This window comes from Lithobates pipiens, unplaced genomic scaffold, assembly GCF_037356315.1.
Source record: "Lithobates pipiens isolate NorthernLeopardFrog02 unplaced genomic scaffold, aLitPip1_a1.2 Scaffold_19, whole genome shotgun sequence".
Taxonomy (NCBI): Eukaryota; Metazoa; Chordata; class Amphibia; order Anura; family Ranidae; genus Lithobates; species Lithobates pipiens.
In genome coordinates, this window is record NW_027507764.1 from 242,926,523 (window position 1) to 242,945,382 (window position 18,860).

Here is an 18,860-nt window from a genome sequence, read left to right on the forward strand (position 1 = left end):
CATGCAGACAGGAGAGGCCTGCTGCTTCTCCATCTCGTGGTTCAAAAGTTTTGCCCACTCAGTAAGTGTCTGTGACACTAATGTTGTGGCCAGTACTGGTCGTACCGCTGACCCCACTACCATACACAAGGAATGGGCCACTGCCTCGGCCTTCCTGACGGTAGGGTCCTTAAATGCAGGAGTCCCCTCTACCAGGATTGTGGTTACTTTATTTAACCTGGATACTGGGGGGTCCACGACCGGAGGAGCCGACCATTTTTTAAGAAGGCTCTCCTCAATGGGGTAACGCACCGCCATTCTTTTTTGGACCGAGAAGGTCCATTGCGGGCTTCCCCATTCCTTGTATATGAACTTATCGAAATAAGTCAGATACGGAAACACCTTAGGTGTATGGGCTGGCTTACGGGACCAAAAAGGGACTGCTACTTCAGCAGAGGATACTGCTATATCCTGAATTTTCAGGGTATCATGCACAGCTGTGATAAGTGCTCCAACTAGCGCTTTGTCTTTCATGGACTTGGACGGGGACTCATCCTCACTGTCCGATCGGTCCTGGTCAGCATCCTCTGGCACATCAGAGCAGGGGCCACCAGTTACTGCTGGGCCCGAGTCAGGACTCTCCCCGGAGGATGCTTTTTACGACCTTTGCGCCCATACACCACCTCCACCCTGGCAACAAACATTTCAAGGACCGCCGACAAAACGTCCAAAGGCACTGCACTGTTTGCAGACGAGCCGATTTCAATTGCAGGGAGTTCTGGGGAAGAAACACCAGTTTCTGAAGCCATGCTGACCCACCCTGTCTGCCACCCTCGGGGACTTAGGAGAGGTGCTCAATCCTACCCTCCTAGCTGCTGCAGACTGAGGGGCCCCCACTGCAGGACTCACCACCCCAACCAAATGCTGCGTTGTGCTGTTACAGGTGCCTGTGTCCAGTGTCAGCTCCCAGATGTCCAGAGCAAAAAAAGCGCTGTTCTGAGTTACAGGGACCAGCGCTGAGGATAAAAACCGTGCCAAGGCTACAACAAAATGGCCGCCAGCTGCCCTGTATAAGGGACATTTCCTTCTCCCAAAGACTTCTGCTATTCATGATCGGAATGGCACCTTGTACAACATAACATGGACAAATCATCTAAAATAACAACATACTTCCATGTGATCACCTCATGATTTTCCTGCATATTTTATGGCTGTCTGCCATATCTGAGCTAAGTGAAAGCTCAATTCCTGAAAAACATAGCTTGGATTACCCCCCCCCCTCCCCTTTCCTAGCCTACCACATTTAGTCCAGTGATTTGTTACACTGCAATTGTTTTTATTTTTTGACCTCTGTTTAATTGCTTTCTTTTGGCTGTTTATAACAAAGAGAAATACCAATAAATTATCTAAAAATAAAATAAAAATAATAATAATATAGTGTATACAATTGCAACTCAAGTCATATTGTAATTAAATGCTATTAAAAATGTTTTTTTTTTTACTGATCTGAAATTAGATGCATTGTTGTCTATAGGATATTGCACACAGCTGAGTAAAGCTCAGTAAAACAACATTGAGTACAGAGCAGTAAAACAAAAGTAGAAAATTTTACATTTGAGTGCAATAATTCACTTGCATGTTTACGCAAGTATAAGTGAGCATATTACAATACTGGTAATAAAGTAGAATTTTACTTGTCTATAATCGTCTATACGCTTGCACACCTTTAGTCTGTGGCCCCTTGCACATGGGTGTCACAAGTTCCTGAGTAAATATTAGTAAATTGTGATGCCCGTGTGCAAGTAGCCTTATTTTCTGTAATATGCAATGCAATACGGTTACCTGAAGGGGTCCTGTACACAGATGGTGTACAGAACGCCCTCCCAGAAATGAAATTTCCTGCTTGAGTGATTGACTCACTGATTTTCCCAGATGTCTGCACTAAGATACAAATCTGATTTTTTGGCAGCCCCTGCAACAGAAATGTCATTGTTGGTGAAATCAAGGGAAATCGTGTCTAAAAGGAAGCAGACCCTGCCAATTTCCTCATTAGAGCCCTGCTGGTGCAGCTGCTGATTTATCATTATAAAATCACTCCAATACAGATTCACTTGGAAACAAACAGCTATTTCTTCAGACTGACAAAAGGTAGGAATCTTCAACAAAATGTGTTAAAATCCCTTCAAGGTGCATAGATCACTCAGAGGGGAATGTTTTTTTCTCAACAAAAGTGGAGTTACTCTTTAATATTAAACATATTTTTTACCTGAAATGCAATAGGGTAAATTATTGTGATAATAGGGGCTTATCAATATGTGAGCCTAATTCCACACTGGTTTTTTATTATATACGTATTTTCAGAGACGTACTATTTACGTTCATGTCAGAAGCAGTATTATGTAGGAAAATATTTTGAACTATCTGGACAAGACTGAATAGTTAGACTCCTAAACCAGTCACCCTGTGGACATTTATGTTGTCCTCTGTTCCATTATAAAAACAATTATCAAGTATTTATGACTTCCAATGCAATAGGGGGCTATTTAACTTCATTTGAGGTATTTAACAGTTCAGGTTTTATAGAAAAAGAAGGTTGAGCCTTCATCAGGGACTTGTCTTATTAAATACTGTATAACCACACCTACCTGGGATTCATAAGCCCCAGAGAAAATGCATTCTATTTCAGCAACTGCTAGATGGATCATTGCAAAACAGTGAAAAAAACTATGCTTTTTTACAAATAACTAATTCTTATCTATACAAATGAGCGAATCTTTATCACACTATCAGTGACCTGACCAGGTCTGAGGGTGTTTGGAAGCCCTGAATGCAATACAATGACCAATCCTTTGAAGCCCCTAATGTTTCCTAGACTCACCATAGCCCATACTTTGAAACGGCCTAAACCAGCAGAAGCTATAACAGGTTCACTTTTTGTTTCCTTGCTGACCAACCAGTGCAACCCACCTCACCTTCTCCCTCCCCCCCCACCTCAAACCTGCAAGAACAGTAAAAACAGAAAATGAACAAAATAAATGTTTTGTAAACAATGCACAATATGGAATTACTGATTTGTAGAATATAGCATTTAATGTGTTTTTACATTTTTTTCAATACATTACAACAATGAAATGTCTTGTCAATACATTTCTTTGAATTAGCCTATTAAAATGATGTTCAAGATATGTTACTGGCATAAAAAAAAAAAAAACACAAATTACTAGATGTAAATATTTCTTACCTGTATTGTTGCAATATGAACCGGTGTGTGCTGGTAGTAATGGATCTCCCTGGCTTTGGCTGAGGCTCCTTATAGGTGGCTTCTGGTAAACCCGGTCTTCATAAATGGGTTCTATATGATGTTCAGGGGATTGTAAAGCCCTTAATTCTGGGCCCAGGTGGCTGTGCTGACTAGTATAAGATGCCCGAGATCCTGCTGAGATTAAAAAAAAAAAAAATTTTGATGCAGAAATAAGTATGGTAAATATAAATCTGTAATCAACAAATATACACCCACCAGGTGGGGGTCACTGAGTGTATAGAGGAGGTTACTGTTGTCCATATCAATCAAGGTGGCACAGTGGTGTAGTGGGTAGCACTCCCACGTAGCAGTAAAAAGGGTTGCTGGTTCAAATCCCAACCATAACACTACCTGCCTGGAGTTTGCATGTTCTCCCTGTGCCTGCATCGGTCTCCTCTGGGTACTCCGGTTTCCTCCCACACCCCAAAGACATGCCGGTAGGTAAATTGGCCCTTGTACATGAATGTGAGTTAGGGACCTTAGATGTAAATGTATATGTAAATTGACAGTGCTATATAAGTACCATAATAATAATCAGAAATTCAAGGGGGTTGCTTAAAGAGGAAGTAAACCCTGATGGGTTTACTTCCTCTTTTTTTCCCTGCAAAGGTAAAGCATAATGGACTACTATGCATCACATAGTAGCTCATTATGTGTCACTTACCTGACACAGGAGCCAGCGAAGTCGCCGCTGATCCCTGTATTCCGCCGCATCCATGTTGCTGGTGGCGTCTCGCAGCTCCGACGAATCACAGCGGCGAAGCCGCGATGACATCACTCCCGCGCATGCGCACGGGAGTCGCGTCTCGCAGCTCCGCCGCTGCCACTCGGCGAAGCCGCGATGACGTCACTCCCGCGCATGCGCATGGGAGTCGACAAATTTGGCAAATCCATTCATGGATTTGCCGCATTTAGTGCGCCTGCGCGCCGCTGTCTACGGCGCATGCGCCGTAGACAGCGGTGCCCATTTTCGGGCAAATATCTCCTAAACCATATAGGTTTAGGAGATATTGCTTGGACCTACAGGTAAGCCTTAATCTAGGCTTACCTGTAGGTCCAAGTTGTTTGGAAGGGTTTACTTCCTCTTTAAGAGATCTATATGCTACAATTAGAATTCATGCTCCAGTTTGGAGCCAGATAGAAACAGGCTCTTTGCCTAACTGCAGCATATTGCTCTTAACATCCTGCCTTGTGATTTCTGAATTCTATTTGTTCAGATTTTGCTGGCTTCAGTGCTATTTACACCCAGATGAAGGGAACCCTAGAAGCTGCAAACAATATGACATCTCATCCCACTTATATGTCTGCAGCTTCATCCCTTAAACCTTTTGCACACGGTATTCAAAGAAGTCAAACCATGGCTGTGCACATGGAGCAGCCTGCTGATCAAATACTGCATTAGCCCATAGAAACTAACACCCCATAAAATGACCCCCTCTACATGTGTACATGCATTGATTACTCAAAAATACTAAATGTAATGTCTAAATTTTCTACTTTAAGTTTATGCAGCTGAATGCAGTGCAAGTTTACTGAACACAACAAAGCTGTGTGTATGGATCCATCATATACAATACCGCTGTGTTTAGATCTGTAAAAAAAAAAATATATATATATATATATATACTCTGTCCACATGTGAGCAGGTTTTTTTATGCCTGTGTGCATAAGCCCCTAAAGCAGTATTAAACACAAAAAACAACATTAATCACTTCCTGGCCAGCCTATAGCAGAACGACGGCCGGGTAGTGGTTCAGTTTTCCATGACGTCTTTTAGGATAACAGCACGGCGATTAGTGGTGTGCGTGTCAGTCTGACACCGCAACACCGATCTTGGTAAAGAGCGTGTGACGGAGGCTCTTTACCACGTGATGTGTCCATTCACGGCTGATCACATTGTAAACAGAAAAAGTCATGTAACGGCTTTTCCTCACTCACGTCGGACAGACACGAGTATAGGAGAGCTGATCGGCTGCTCTCCTGTCAGGGGGTGATTGATTATCAGCGCAGCCCCCTGAGGATTCCCACTTTAGACCACCGGGGATGCCACCACTGATGACCACCGGGTATGCTACCCATGGTCCCAAGGGATTCCAATCTGTGCCCAAAATCAATGCCAATCAGTGCCTACCAATGGTGCCAGTCAGTGCCCATCACTACTGCCTGCCAGTGTCTCCTTATCAGTGATATAAATGCGGAAGAAAGTCCCAAACCCCTTTTTCATTACAGTGCCAAGGCACATGTCAGCAGATGCGTGAGGGTGTCATTAACCATTAATGGCACTGCTGTATATCTGCTAATGGGCAGCGTGTTTCTGTGGTGTCAGAAAAGTGATTTTGCATTAGCTCCCGACAGACACACAAATGTGAATGCAGGTTAAATGTCTCAGTTACATTGGTGGTCAATTGAAATCTTCTCATTACATTGGCGATTGGTGTAGAAGCCTTTTATTTACACTAGTGGCTAGTGCAAATGTCCCCCCGACATTGGTGGTCAGTGTAAATCCCTCCTTACATTGGTGGTTACTGTGAATGCTTCTATTACATTAGTGGTCAGTGTAAACCCCTATTACATGAGTGGTCAGTGTAAACCCCTATTATATTGGTGACAGTGTTGAAACTCCTCTTTAGATTGGTAGTCGGTAAAAAAAAATCAGCATTGCCACTGATTACACTCTCCCCTTCCCCCAGCACTGCCCCTAATCCCAGGAGTCCAAGGATGCCTAGGAGTTTTCTGTCTATTAATCCCCTCACCTCCCCAGTCCATGGTGTGCAGGCAGTGAGGAGACGTACAGGTACGTGATTTCACACTGAAGGGCTGCCCTTCCACAGTATATGTGCGCGGGGTAGTCCGGAAGCAGATATACAAAAGCAGCAGTCTTTTATTATAATAATAAATATAATATATTATTATATTATAAGACTGCTGTTTTCTTATTATCCACTTCAGCCCTGGAAGGTTTTACCCCCTTTAATGACCAGGCCATTGTTTGCGATACAGCACGGCGTAACTTTAACTGACAATTGTACGGCTGTGCGAGGCTGTACCCAAATAAAATGTATGTACTTTTTCCCCAGAAATAGAGCTTTCTTTTGGTGCCAGGTCTGTATATCCGACCTGACAACAGGGGGGTTTTACATACATGGCTGCAGCCACCAGGATTGTGTGTAAATCTGACAAGCAGACTCCTGCCTGTCAGATGGAAGCATTTGAGTGGCTGCGCTGCCAGTAACAGCACTCCCCCCCATTCCTGCCATGTATCCCAGGGCTCAACATAGCGGATGCGACTGGGTAGAGGGGAGGGAGCAGAGTGGACACACGTCCGCTCTCCTCTGCTCCTTGTTCCAGACCTGGAAAGCGACATGTTTGACATCACTTCCAGGATCTCCCCAAGTCTTTGCGGCGGCTAGCATGGCTAGAAAATGCGATCTGCATTGCTTTACATTCAGTGGAATACTGAGCAGACATCCAGGGTCTTTTAGACCCTGGATGTCTCATTAAAGAGAACCTGTCACCAAAAAATCATCACATAGGGGACTTTTTGAAAAAGAAGTTACACCAAAGCACATAAACCCCCCCCCCAAAAAATGCCTCACTCCCACCCTCACATATAAGCATGTACAAACAAACGTGCAAGTCGGGGCACCTACGCATAAAAAAGGCTAATTGCGATACAAATGTTACATATCGCAGCACAGGACGGAGTGAGAGCAATATTTCTAGCATCAAACATCCTCCGTATTGCTAAACAGATGACACTTTTAAAGTGTTACCTATGAAAAATCTAGGGTACTGAAGTTTGTTACCATTTCACAGGCGCACGCAAATTTAAGGTTTGACATGTTGGGTATCTATTTACTCGGTGCAACCTCATCTTTCATATTTTACAAAAAAATTGGCTAATGTATTGCGTTTGTGTACCCTTAAAGAGGAAGTAAACCCTAGTCCGTCGAAAAGTCCGGTCGTGTGTACGCGGCATTAGAGGAACCCATTCGATTAGATAAATATAGCTTTAAAAGACTCGCCAACAGGGAAAAGTCGTGGCCCGTTAATATAAAAAAGTTTAAAGAACAATTAATACCAAAGCTGTTCATATATGAATGGACTAAGAGAAGGCCATGAGATTAGGAGGGAAACATTGCTGGCTTTCCTTAGTCATACCTAAAGAGGTAAAAGATGCGACCCTATGTTCTAGATATAGACTAAAATCATTGTTAAATGCAGACACAAAGCTAAACACTAAGGTTCTAGCTACTAGGCTGAAAGATCTGATACCAAAATGGATCCATGCAGATCAAGTCGGGTTCATTCCCAGGAGGAAAGGAAGGAACAATGGAGTGAGAACACTACTCCTAATAAATAAACTCAGTGGAGAAAAATCCCCTGCTCTATTCCTGCCAATAGATACTGAAAAGGCATTTGACAGATTAGACTAGAGATTTATGATGAGTACATTAGTGGCAATGGGAATCGGCCCGAGGATGATACAATGAATTATATTACATCTCCAACCCCACAATAACACCAAATCTAATGAAAGTGTTGAAATATGGAGAATTATCAAATCTAAAAATCGATCCCTTATAGTCAGAGATCCTGAATATAAATGTCAGTAAGAAAGATGAGCAAGCCTTGCAAAGGGAATTTCCATTTACAAGGAGGAAAACAGAACTAAAATACTCACGAATACAATTAATGGCATCCCTGAGAAATACAGTATCTCACAAAAGTGAGTACATCCCTCATATTTTTGTAAATATTTTATTATATCTTTTCATGTGCCAACACTGAAGAAATTACATTTATCTACAATGTAAAGTCGCGAGTGTACAGCTTGTATAACAGTGTAAATTTACTATCCCCTCAAAATAACTCAACACACCACCATTAATATCTAAACCGCTGGCAACAAAAGTGAGTACACCCCTAAGCGAAAATGTCCAAATTGGGCCTAAAGCGTCAATACTTTGTGTGGCCACCATTATTTTCCAGCACTGCCTTAACCCTCTTGGGCATGGAGTTCACAGAGCTTCACAGGTTGCCACTGGAATCCTCTTCCACTTCTCCATGATGACATCACGGAGCTGGTGGATGTTAGAGAAATTGCGCACCTTCACTTTCCATTTGAGGATATCTCACAGATGCTTAATAGACTTTAGGTCTGCAGACATGTTTGGCCAGTCCTTCACCTTCACTCTCAGCTTCTTTAGCAAGGCAGTTGTCATATTGGAAGTGTTTTTGCGGTTGTTATCATGTTGGAATACTGCTCTGCGGCCCAGTCTCTGAAGGGAGGGGATCATGCTCTGCTTCACTATGTCACAGCACATGTTGGCATTCATGGTTTCCTCAATGAACTGTATCTCCCCAGTGCTTGACTACAGGCAAGACACGCTTATCTTTGTACTTTTCACTTGGTTGCCGCCACACACTCTTGACACCATCTGAACCAATACGTTTATCTTGGTCTCATAAGACCACAGGACATGGTTCCAGTAATCCAAGTGCTTCATCTGCTTGTCTTCAGCAAACTGTTTGCGGGATTTCTTGTGCATCTTTAGAAGAGGCTTCCTTTTGGGACGACAGTCATGCAGACCAATTTGAAGGAAACTCAGGACAGATGGGCTCTCTCCACAGTAATTCTAGGAAACAAAGAGTTTCGGGAGTTTCCACCATCTCACTTTCTGAGATCAAACGTTCCCAAGGATCCAGGGAAAAGACAATCCCTGTTTCAAGCATTAGACCGATTATTGACTCAAGGGGTAATCATACGGATCTCTGCAAAAGAACAAGGTTTAGGTTTCTATTCAAACTTGTTTACGGTACCAAAACCGAATGGTGATGTCAGGCCCATTCCGGATCTAAAAAATCTAAATTGGTTACTAAAAATTTGCTAATTTCGAATGGAGTCAATCAGGCCAGTGGTCTCCATCCTACAAGGCGGAGAACTTATGGCGTTCATCGACATCAGGGACGCATATCTGCATGTTCACATAGTTCCCGCTCACCAAAGGTTTCTGCGATCCGAAGTGGAACAACGGCACTTTCAGTCCGTGGCCTCACCCTTCGGGCTAGCCACAGCAACATGGGTATTTACAAAAATACTGGCCCCACCTCTAGCCAGGTTAAGGGGACAGGGCATAACAGTGTTGGCGTACCTAGACGATCTATTGTTAATAGACCAGTCAGTGACTCGCTTAAGGCAAAGCATAAGCATTACAACCAGTTTCCTGGAAAGTCTGAGTTGGATCCTCAACCTAGAAAAGTCTTCCTTAAAACCAGTAAGAAGGCTAGATTACTTAGGCCTGATCACAGATACAGCCCAGAAAAGGGTGTTCTTGACTTCAGCACAGATCAGCTCCATACAAGAGCTGGTATGGATGGTCAGGTCAAAAGTAAATCCTTTAATTCGCCTTTGCACGAGGTTGTTAGGAATGATGGTAGCTTCATTCAAAGCAGTCCCCTATGCCCAGTTCCATTCAAGACTGTTACAAAACATAATAATCTCTGTTTGGAACCAAATGATCTAAGCTTTGGACTTGCCAATGCGGCTGTCCCAAGAGTGTCTCAAAGCCTCAGTTGGTGGTTATGAAGCCAGAATTTGCTGAAGGGGAAATCCTTCAGACCAATAATCTGGAGAGTAGTAACAACAGATGCCAGCCTCTCAGGCTGGGGAGCGGTACTAGAGAAGACAACTGTCCAGGGACAGTGCTCAAAATTCGAAAGAGCTCTGCCCATCAACATCCTAGAGATTCGGACAATGTATCTGGCTCTGAAAACCTGGACCTCCAGGTTAAAGAATTGTCCAGTCCAGATTCAATCTGACAATGCCACGGCTGTGGCCTATATCAATCACCAAGGGGGCACCAAGAGTCTCTCAGCTCAGAGAAAGGTGAACCATATCCTAACTTGGGCAGAAAGGAATGTTCCATCCCTATTGGGAGTTTTCATTCCAGGAGTAGAAAATTGGCTGGCGTTCATCGACTGACAGCTCCTTTCTTATACCATCGGTTGTTACGCCACCTCCGCGTAAAAATGTTCTGGCTAGTCCTCTCCTCTCCGCCAGGAGAGGACTAGCCAGAACATGTTAAAATGTTATAATAAAACTAGAACTTTCTAGTTCCGCCCAAGGGGCGGTCCCTTAGGTAACAACCCCTCAGCCTGCTCCTGCAGCCTCAGTTATTTTCTGCCTAGTGAAGGAGAAGGACCTAGGTACCCTGATGGGCCCAGGCGTCCATGGATTTTTCTGCAGAAGTTTTGCCTTTTGCCCAAGATTAAAGATCCTGTGATCTGCTATCAACAGCTGGCTGGGTGACAGGCTGGATACCCTTATCCTTGTAGTCTCCCCAGGCTGGCCAGTGAGCATGTGCAGACCAGAGCTCCGCGCTGGGTCGGCCACGACATGCCCTCAGCTCCAGGGGCAGCCGGTGGGCGTAATGCTCCAGGGCACACATATGACCAGGCTACCGTCTGAATCACAGGGTGCCGGGCCAGCCCCCACCCCATACTGGGTCTGTGATGGAATGTCTACCAGCTCTTCAGGACTGGTAAGTACAGCTCTCCCTGCCTCAGTGGGGCTGAGCAGCTGGGCATTCCCTTGGAGTTCGAAACGGGGGTCCCTCACCTCCCTCTCTTCTATCCCTGTCCCTATACCCCCCTTCCCTGTGGGGGATGCTGCATGGGCTGCTGAGCGTTATGTGTGCCATAGACAGGGGCTCCCTGGGGGGGCTCTCACCTGGGGTGGGGACTACGCTGGGTGGATGTGCCCTGGATGTCTGTAGGTCTCTCCCCTGAGGTGTCTGGAGGCTGTGTCTGCTGATCACTGTAGCGCTGTTTTACCACCATTTCTCTGCCTGTTTTTTCACTGTTCTTCATTGCATACAGTGCTGGGCGACCATTTTTGGTGTGACCAGGGAGCAGCATGCTCTGTCTCCATTTTTCTGTTGTCCAGCGGCCATTTTGTTGAAGCCTGAACACGTTTTTCAGCTTCAGCTCTATTCAGAAGCACTCAGCACAGACCGGTTCGGTCTCTTATGCATCTGGGAGCTGACACAGGCACACCTAGCTGGATGGCGCAGAACTCGGTCGGGGTGGTGAGTCCTGCGGGAGAAGCCCTTCAGCCAGCAGCAGTTAGGAGGGTGGGGCCATCACTGTTCTAAGTCCCCAACAGGTGGCAGAAACTGGTGTTTCTTCCCCCAAAATCCAGGCAATTGCAACCGGTTCGCCTGCAGACAGTACAGTGCCTCTGGACGCTTTGTTGGCGGTCCTTAATTCGTTCGTTGCCAAGATGGAGGGGGCGTGTAGGTGCAAAGGTGGTAAAAAACAGCCCCTGCCCCCCCGTCCTCAGGGGAGAGCTCTGATGCAGACTCGGGCCCGCCGAGGCTGGTGACCCCTGTTCTGTAGTTTCAGATGACGCTTACCAGGACCGTTCGGACAGTGAGGATGATTCCCCGTCCGGGTCTGTGCACGATAAAGCGCTTGTGGGAGCACTTATCACAGGTGTGCGTGATACCCTGAAGATTCAGGAGCCAGCAGATCCTTCTGCTGATGTAGAGGTCCCTTTTGGGTCCCGTAAGCCAGCCCGTACACCTAAGGTGTTTCCGTATCTGACTTATTTCAATAAGTTCATATACAAGGAATGGGGTCGACCGCAACGGACCTTTTCGGTCCCCAAATACATGGCTCCTCCGGTCGTGGACCCCCCAGTATCCAGGTTAAACAAAGTAACCACAATCCCGGTTGAGGGAACTCCTGCCTTAAAGGATCCCACGGACAGGAAGGCCAAGGCAGTGCATCGTTCCTCGTTTACGGTTATGGGATCAGCAATGCGACCAGTACTGGTATCCGCACTTGTGTCGCAGGCACTTACTGAGTGGGCAAAACTTTTGCACCACGAATTGGGGGAGCAACAGGCTTCTAGCAGACCAGTTAGTGCAAGGCCTTAAGTACATTTGTGACGCGGCCCTGGATACTCTCCCTCTGTTATCCAGGGCTTCAGTGTTAGCAGTGGTGCTGTGGCGCCTGATTTGGCTAAAATACTGGTCGGCTGACCAGGCATCTAAAAAAGCCCTGACGGATTTACCCTCCCTTGACGAGCGGCTCTTTGGAGCCTCATTGGATGACATTATAAAAAATGCCACAGGTGGTAAGACTACACTACTCCCAAAAGCCAGGAAGGCTAAGGAGCCACACCATAGGCAAGGGCCCTCATTTTCCGCTCACAAGTGTCTTTTTCGTCCACCCGGGACTTCGGCTAAATGTCCCCAGCCTGACAGGAGGACCTCTGAAGGACAAAAACGTCCCTGGAACAAAGCCTGTGAGCAAAAGTGCTACCGCATGAAGGTTTGCCCCCGCCCGCAACTTGGGTGGGGGGTCGACTTCGGGAGTTTGCAGCCCGGTGGGCCTCTCGGCTGTCTGACCAATGGGTCTGTGATCTGATTTCCTCCGGCTACAAGATAGAGTTCCTCTCTTGGCCGCAAAACAGATTCTTTACCCTCCAGCATACCCATACTCCCGGCTCGCCGGGAGGTCCTAATGGGGGCAGTTACGGGATCTGTTGAGTTCCGGGGGGATAATACCTGTTCCGGAGCCAGAACGTTTCCAGGGGTTCTACTCCAATCTGTTTGTAGTCCCCAAAAAGGAAGGGGTACATCCAATCTTCAACCTAAAAGCCCTTAATTGCTTTGTAAAAGTACAGAGGTTCAGAATGGAATCAATTCGCTCAGTAGTCGCTGCACTCCATCAAGGGGACTCCCTGGCATCTTTGGACATCCAGGATGCGTACCTGCACATACCTATATGCCTTCAGCATCAGAAATTTCTGCAATTTGCAGTTGGGGAAGCCCCCTACCAGTTTGTGGCTCTCCCCTTTGGTTTGGCATCAGCCCTCCCGAGTCTTTACCAAGGTATTGGCTCTTGTTTTGGCGTGGCTGCGTCAACGCAGGTTCGCGATCATAGGTTACCTAGACAATCTCCTCCCAAGAGCATCTTCCGCCTCAGAGTTAGAGAAGGATGTGGCGATCACCATGCAGACCCTGTAGGAATTTGGGTGGCTGTTGAACCTAAAAAAGTCAGTGATTGTACTGACACAGTTTTTGGAGTACCTAGGCTTGCTGCTGGACTCCATGGAAGTGAGAGTGTTTCTCCCTTCAGACAAGCTGCAGACTCTCAGAGCCACGGTAAAACTGCTGATGAACATCAGGTGGTCATCGCTATGCTTCTGGGGAGGCATAGCGAGGCAGTACTGTATGCCCAGTTTCACACCAGAGTCTTGCAGAAGGAGATTTTGACACCTGCTCTGGTGGCTGAGGTCCCCGGCACTTCAGTCTGGGAAGTTGTTTCTATCGCTACATTGGACAGTGATCACAACAGACTCCAGCCTAACCGGCTGGGGTGGAGTAATGGGAGTTCAGTCGACCCAGGGCCTCTGGTCAGAGGAGGAATCCAAGTTGCTGATCAATGTGCTTGAGCTGCATCGATCAGGCTACGCCTCTCCACGAGGTCGATAAGACTCAGAGGGAGTCCGATCAGGATCCAGTCAGACAACGCCACGGCGGTGGCCTATGTCAATCACCAAGGAGGAACAAGAAGCTTGGCCGCCACACGGGAGGTCGCTCGCATCCTTCAGTGGGCAGATCGACATGTACCGGCCCTATAGGCCATTTACATCCCGGGAGTGGAGAACTGGCAGGTGGACTATCTAAGTCGCCAGATACTGGACCCAGGAGAATGGGCGTTGCATCCCGAGGTGTTCAGGCTACTGTGCCTGCGGTGGGGCACACCAGACGTGGATCTTCTGGCCTCCCATCTCAATCGGAAGGTGCCGAGATTTGTGTCCAGGACAAGAGATCCTTGGGCAGACGCGTCAGACGTGCTGGTGGCTCCGTGGGATTAGTACCAGCTGATCTATGCCTTTCCTCCGCTGAAACTGTTACCACGTCTGCTCCGCAGAGTGAAAGCCTAGGAGATTCAAGTTATACTGATTGCCCCAGACTGGCCGAAGTGTCCCTGGTACGCAGACCTAGTGCACCTGGTGGAGGACGCCCCATGGCGACTGCCATTACAAGAGGACCTGCTGTCTCAAGATCCGATTCTCCATCCTGCCTTACCATCGCTGGTTTTAACGGCATGGCTATTGAGAGCCAGGTGTTGAGAAGCCAGGGTCTTTCAGACTCTGTGATTCCAACTATGCTGAAAGGACAGAAATCTTCTCAGAAGATATATCATCATATCTGGAAGGCCTACATCTCCATGTGTGAGCAAAAAGGATGGCGTCTGCGCTCCTTTTCTATATCCAGGATCCTGCTGTTTCTACAGCAATTGGCTTTAAGCACCATTAAAGGACAAATTTCAGCTTTGGCTGTCTTTTTTTCAGCGACCCCTGGCGTCTCACTCTCTAGTGAGCACTTTTGTTCAAGGGGTGTGACATGTAGTTCCTCTGGTGTGCCCACCGTTACCCCAGTGGGATCTGAACCTGGTGTTATCAGCATTTAGAAACCGCCATTTGAAAATATCAGAGAGATTCCTCTGTTGACTCTTTCTCAGAAAGTGGTCTTTCTAGTGACAATTACTTCGGCCAGGAGGGTTTCGGAACTGGTGGCCTTGTCTTGCAAGTCGCCCTATCTGGTTATCCACAAGGATAGGGTGGTGTTGCATCCACAACCTTCTTTTCTGCCGAAGGTGGTTTCGGTGTTCCACATCAATGAAGACATTGGGGCTGATTTACTAAGATGAATGCGCTGCACCGGTTCATACCTCCATTTGTGCGCCAGATAAATGATCAAGTGAGCGTATAAACCGGCGCACGCATAAGCGCAACACATAATATGCCGTCGCAATTCATAATAGCGTGCGCCGTATCATTAACAGTCCATTCACACAGGGGCAACACGACTTCTAGCGCGACGTTGGAAGGCAACTTGGACACGACTTGAGTGTGAATCACAGCGCGACTTGGGGTGACTTACAACACGACTTTAAGTCGCCCCCAGGCCAGGCGACTTTAATTTAAAAAAAAACAGCATGGGTTCCCCTCCAAGAGCAAAAAGGAAAGAGGGCGCCCAAAGGGCAAGGCCCTTCAGGTCTGGTATGGATATTAAGGGGAACCCCGCGCCAAAAAAAAAAACAATATGGCGTGGGGGTCCCCCTCAAACTCCATACCAGACCCTTATCTGAGCACGCAACCTGGCAGGCCACATGCCTGAACTGTACCAGGCCACATGCCCTCAACATTGGGAGGATGAGGACAAGGGCCTCATCCCCACAACCCTGGCCGGTGGTTGTGGGGGTCCGAAGGCAGGGGGCTTATCGGAATCTGGAAGCCCCCTTTAACAAGGGGACCCACAGATCCCGGCCTCCCCCCTGTGTAAAATGGTAAGGGGGTACAAAAGTACCCCTACCATTTCACCAAAAAAGTGACTAAAGTGTTAAAAATTATAAGAGACAGTCTTTGACAAGTCCTTTATTAAAGTCTTCTTTCTTCTGGTCTTCTTCCTTCTTCCTCTAGGTTGAAGATACCGTGCACCAGGTCTATAGCGGCGCACAGATCACAGCCGCCAATGCGCTGGCATGCTCATAGTAAATGGGGAATTGCGCTGTTACAGGAGCAAATGCTTTGTGTTTCGGTGGCTGGTCTGAAAAAAGGCATGGCGGTCTCGTCAGCCACCATTTCTAGGTGGATCAGACAAATTGTAGTACAGGCCTACGCCTTGAAGGGACAGGTGCCCCCCTTTCCAGTCACAGCCCACTCCACTAGGGCAATTAGAACGTCTTGGGTCTTCCAACAACAAGTGTCTGTCGCCCAAGTGTGTAAAGCTGCGACTTGGTCGTCGGTTCACACCTTTACAAAATTCTACAAGGTAGATGTCGGTGCATCGGCTGATGCCTGTTTTGGCCGCAAAGTTTTGCAGGCGGCCGTGTAATTTGCAATTGCACTTACTCTGTTACCTGTTTTTTTGTGAAAAACACAGTTACTTTTAAGTAAATGCACCGTTGCATTTGTTACCGCAAGTTTTGAGGTGGTTTGTAAGGTAGTGACTCCCAGATTGAGGAGCACTCTTTTTTTTGGGGCAAAAAGTTCTGTGCTGTTCCCACACTCTGTTTTTGTGGGTGAAGTTTTATACTGTTTCCCACATGCCATTGTAGGTGAAGTTTTTATGCTGTTTCCCACCCCTCGTTTTGGCTCTGCTTGGGGACGCCCCGATGGTATAAGAAAGGAGCTGTGTCAGTCGGTGTACGTAAGAGAAAATAGGATTTTTTGTACTCACCGTAAAATCCTTTTCTCTGTAGTTCACCGCCTGGCACAGCACCCTTCCCTCCAATTTTTTTTTTTTACATTATATTGCTTGTTGACGTACTGAGGCTGCAGGAGCAGGCTGAGGGGTTGTTACCTAAGGGATCACCCCTTGGGCGAAACTAGAAAGTTCTAGTTTTATTATAACATTTTAACATGTTCTGCCTAGTCCTCTCCTGAAGGTGGCGTAACAACCGATGGTATAAGAAAGGAGCTGTCAGTCGGTGAACTACAGAGTAAAGGATTTTACAGTGAGTACAAAAAATCCTATTATCTAAGTTGCCAGCAGTTATTCCCAGGAGAATGGTCTCTTCACCCCAAAGTGTTTCGGGCTGTTTGCCAAAGATGGGGGACTCTGGACATAGATCTTCTAGCGTCCAGATTCAACATGAAGTTAGTCAACTTTGTATCCAGAACAAGGGATCCACTCGCATACGGAACAGATGCGCTGGTAACCCAGTGGGATCAGATTTCACTGATCTACGCTTTTCCCCCAATTCAGTTGCCTCGACTTCTTTGCAGGATCGTAAAGATGGCAGTGGAGGGTACTTGGCCTCTCCCACTAAGACCAAACATGCTATTCACAGGGGCCAATAGTCCATCCTACTTTATGAATGTTAAATTTAACGGCTTGGCTATTGAAATCAACATTGTGAAGAATCATGGGCTTTCCAGGTCTGTTATGACAACTTTAATCAATGCAATGAAACCAGTTTCTAGAGGTGTATATTATAGAGTTTGGAAAGCTTACGTTTCCTGGTGTGAATCCAAGGGTTGGCACCCTCTGAGATATATTATAGGCAGAATCCTTGCCTTTCTACAATTGGGTGTAGAGATGAAGTTGGCCCTAAGTACTATTAAGGGTCAAGTTTCAGTCTTATTGGTTTTATTTCAAAGACCGCTTGCTATGCATTCTTTAGTCCATGGTTTTATGCAAGGGGTGATGCAGATTAATCCGCCAGTTGAATCACCTTTAACCACTTGGGACTTGAATTTAGTTTTGTCAGTGTTACAAAAACCGCCATTTGAACCATTACAGCATGTTCCCTTAGTCCTTCTGACTAGGAAGCTGCTATTTTTGGTTGCTATATCCTCAGCAAGGAGGGTTTAAGAATTGGCTGCTCTTTCTTGTAAAGAGCCATATTTAATTATTCATGAGGACAGAGTGGTGTTACGCCCTCGTCCAGACTTTTTGCCAAAAGTGGTTTCAAGCTTTCATCTGAATGAAGATATTGTCCTGCCATCTTTTTTCCCAAAACCACATTCCAGGGAAGAAAAATCTCTACATTGTCTTATTCTGCCAGAAGGTCCTAAAAAAGCACAGGTAGCGTTGAAATCCACTGTTGCTAAATGGATTCAGCAAGTTATAATTCAGATTTAAGGGGTAAGATTTCCCCTATTCAAGTTAAGGCGCACTCTACCAGAGCGGTTAGTGCTGCTTGGGCAGTGCATCACCAGGCCTCCTTTGCTCAGATCTGCAAGGCCGCAACTTGGTCTTCGGTCCATACATTCACAAAATTTTACCAAGTGGATGTAAGAAGGAATGAGGATATCACCTTCGGGCGTAGTGTGCTGCAGGCAGCAGTATAAGTCCTCAAGGTCTGGGGGTGCCCTACGGGTTGTGTCTCCCTCCCCTCAAGTAGCATTGCTACTGGACGTCCCACTAAGTAAATACTTAAGGCTCTGTGTCCCATGACGTACGATAAAAAAAATAGGATTTTTATAACAGCTTACCTGTAAAATCCTTTTCTTGGAGTACATCGTAGGACACAGAGGTCCCGCCCCTCTTCTTTTATGGAGTTTAAGTATAATGATTATATTGCTTGGCTACAAAAACTGAGGTACTCCTGGAAGGAGGAGGGGTTATATAAGGGGGAGTCAACTTCTTGTATTGGGTGTGCCAGTGTCAACACCTGAAGGTAGCTATAACCCACTAAGTAAATACTTAAGGCTCTTTGTCCTATGATGTACTCCAAGAAATTGATTTTACAGGTAAGCTGTTATGAAAAATCTTATTATTGTCTCGGTCAATATATGCTTTAGGGGTGACCACCCTCCTTAATTAAGTATACCCATGTACTATTAATCGATAGGTTTACTGGATTACAGACATCCAAACTTACATCGACAAGCCAGATAATAGGAGCAGGCTGGCTGAAAATGTTTTAATGTGTTGTGTGATATGTGTTTTTTAAATATTTTTGCAATAAAAGTCGAATCTTTGTATCTTTGTATTAATGGGAGTACTCTCATGCTCACATTTGTCCTCATCCCCCTTTCTTCTGGAGACAT

The 18,860-nt window shown here is 46.1% G+C and overlaps 1 protein-coding gene and 1 long non-coding RNA gene across 10 annotated transcripts in view; one reads left to right on the forward strand and one right to left on the reverse strand.

Moving 5' to 3' along the window:
• The window catches only part of CTNND2 (catenin delta 2), a 918,973-nt gene that overhangs the window by 448,108 nt on the left and 452,005 nt on the right, over positions 1 to 18,860 (reverse strand). For 7 of the 9 annotated variants that reach the window (XM_077491861.1, XM_077491860.1, XM_077491864.1 and 4 more), the window contains exon 9: positions 3,221 to 3,415. In XM_077491861.1, the coding sequence (XP_077347987.1) occupies positions 3,221 to 3,415 (195 nt within the window). The remainder of the gene's footprint in view (positions 1 to 3,220; positions 3,416 to 18,860) is intronic. The other 2 variants (XM_077491866.1, XM_077491862.1) reach the window with 1 other exon arrangement.
• Positions 1 to 18,860, forward strand: part of LOC143996668 (uncharacterized) — a 105,884-nt gene that overhangs the window by 58,977 nt on the left and 28,047 nt on the right. Inside the window, exon 3 of the long non-coding RNA XR_013277580.1 lies at positions 1,949 to 2,127. This is a non-coding gene — a long non-coding RNA (uncharacterized LOC143996668). The remainder of the gene's footprint in view (positions 1 to 1,948; positions 2,128 to 18,860) is intronic.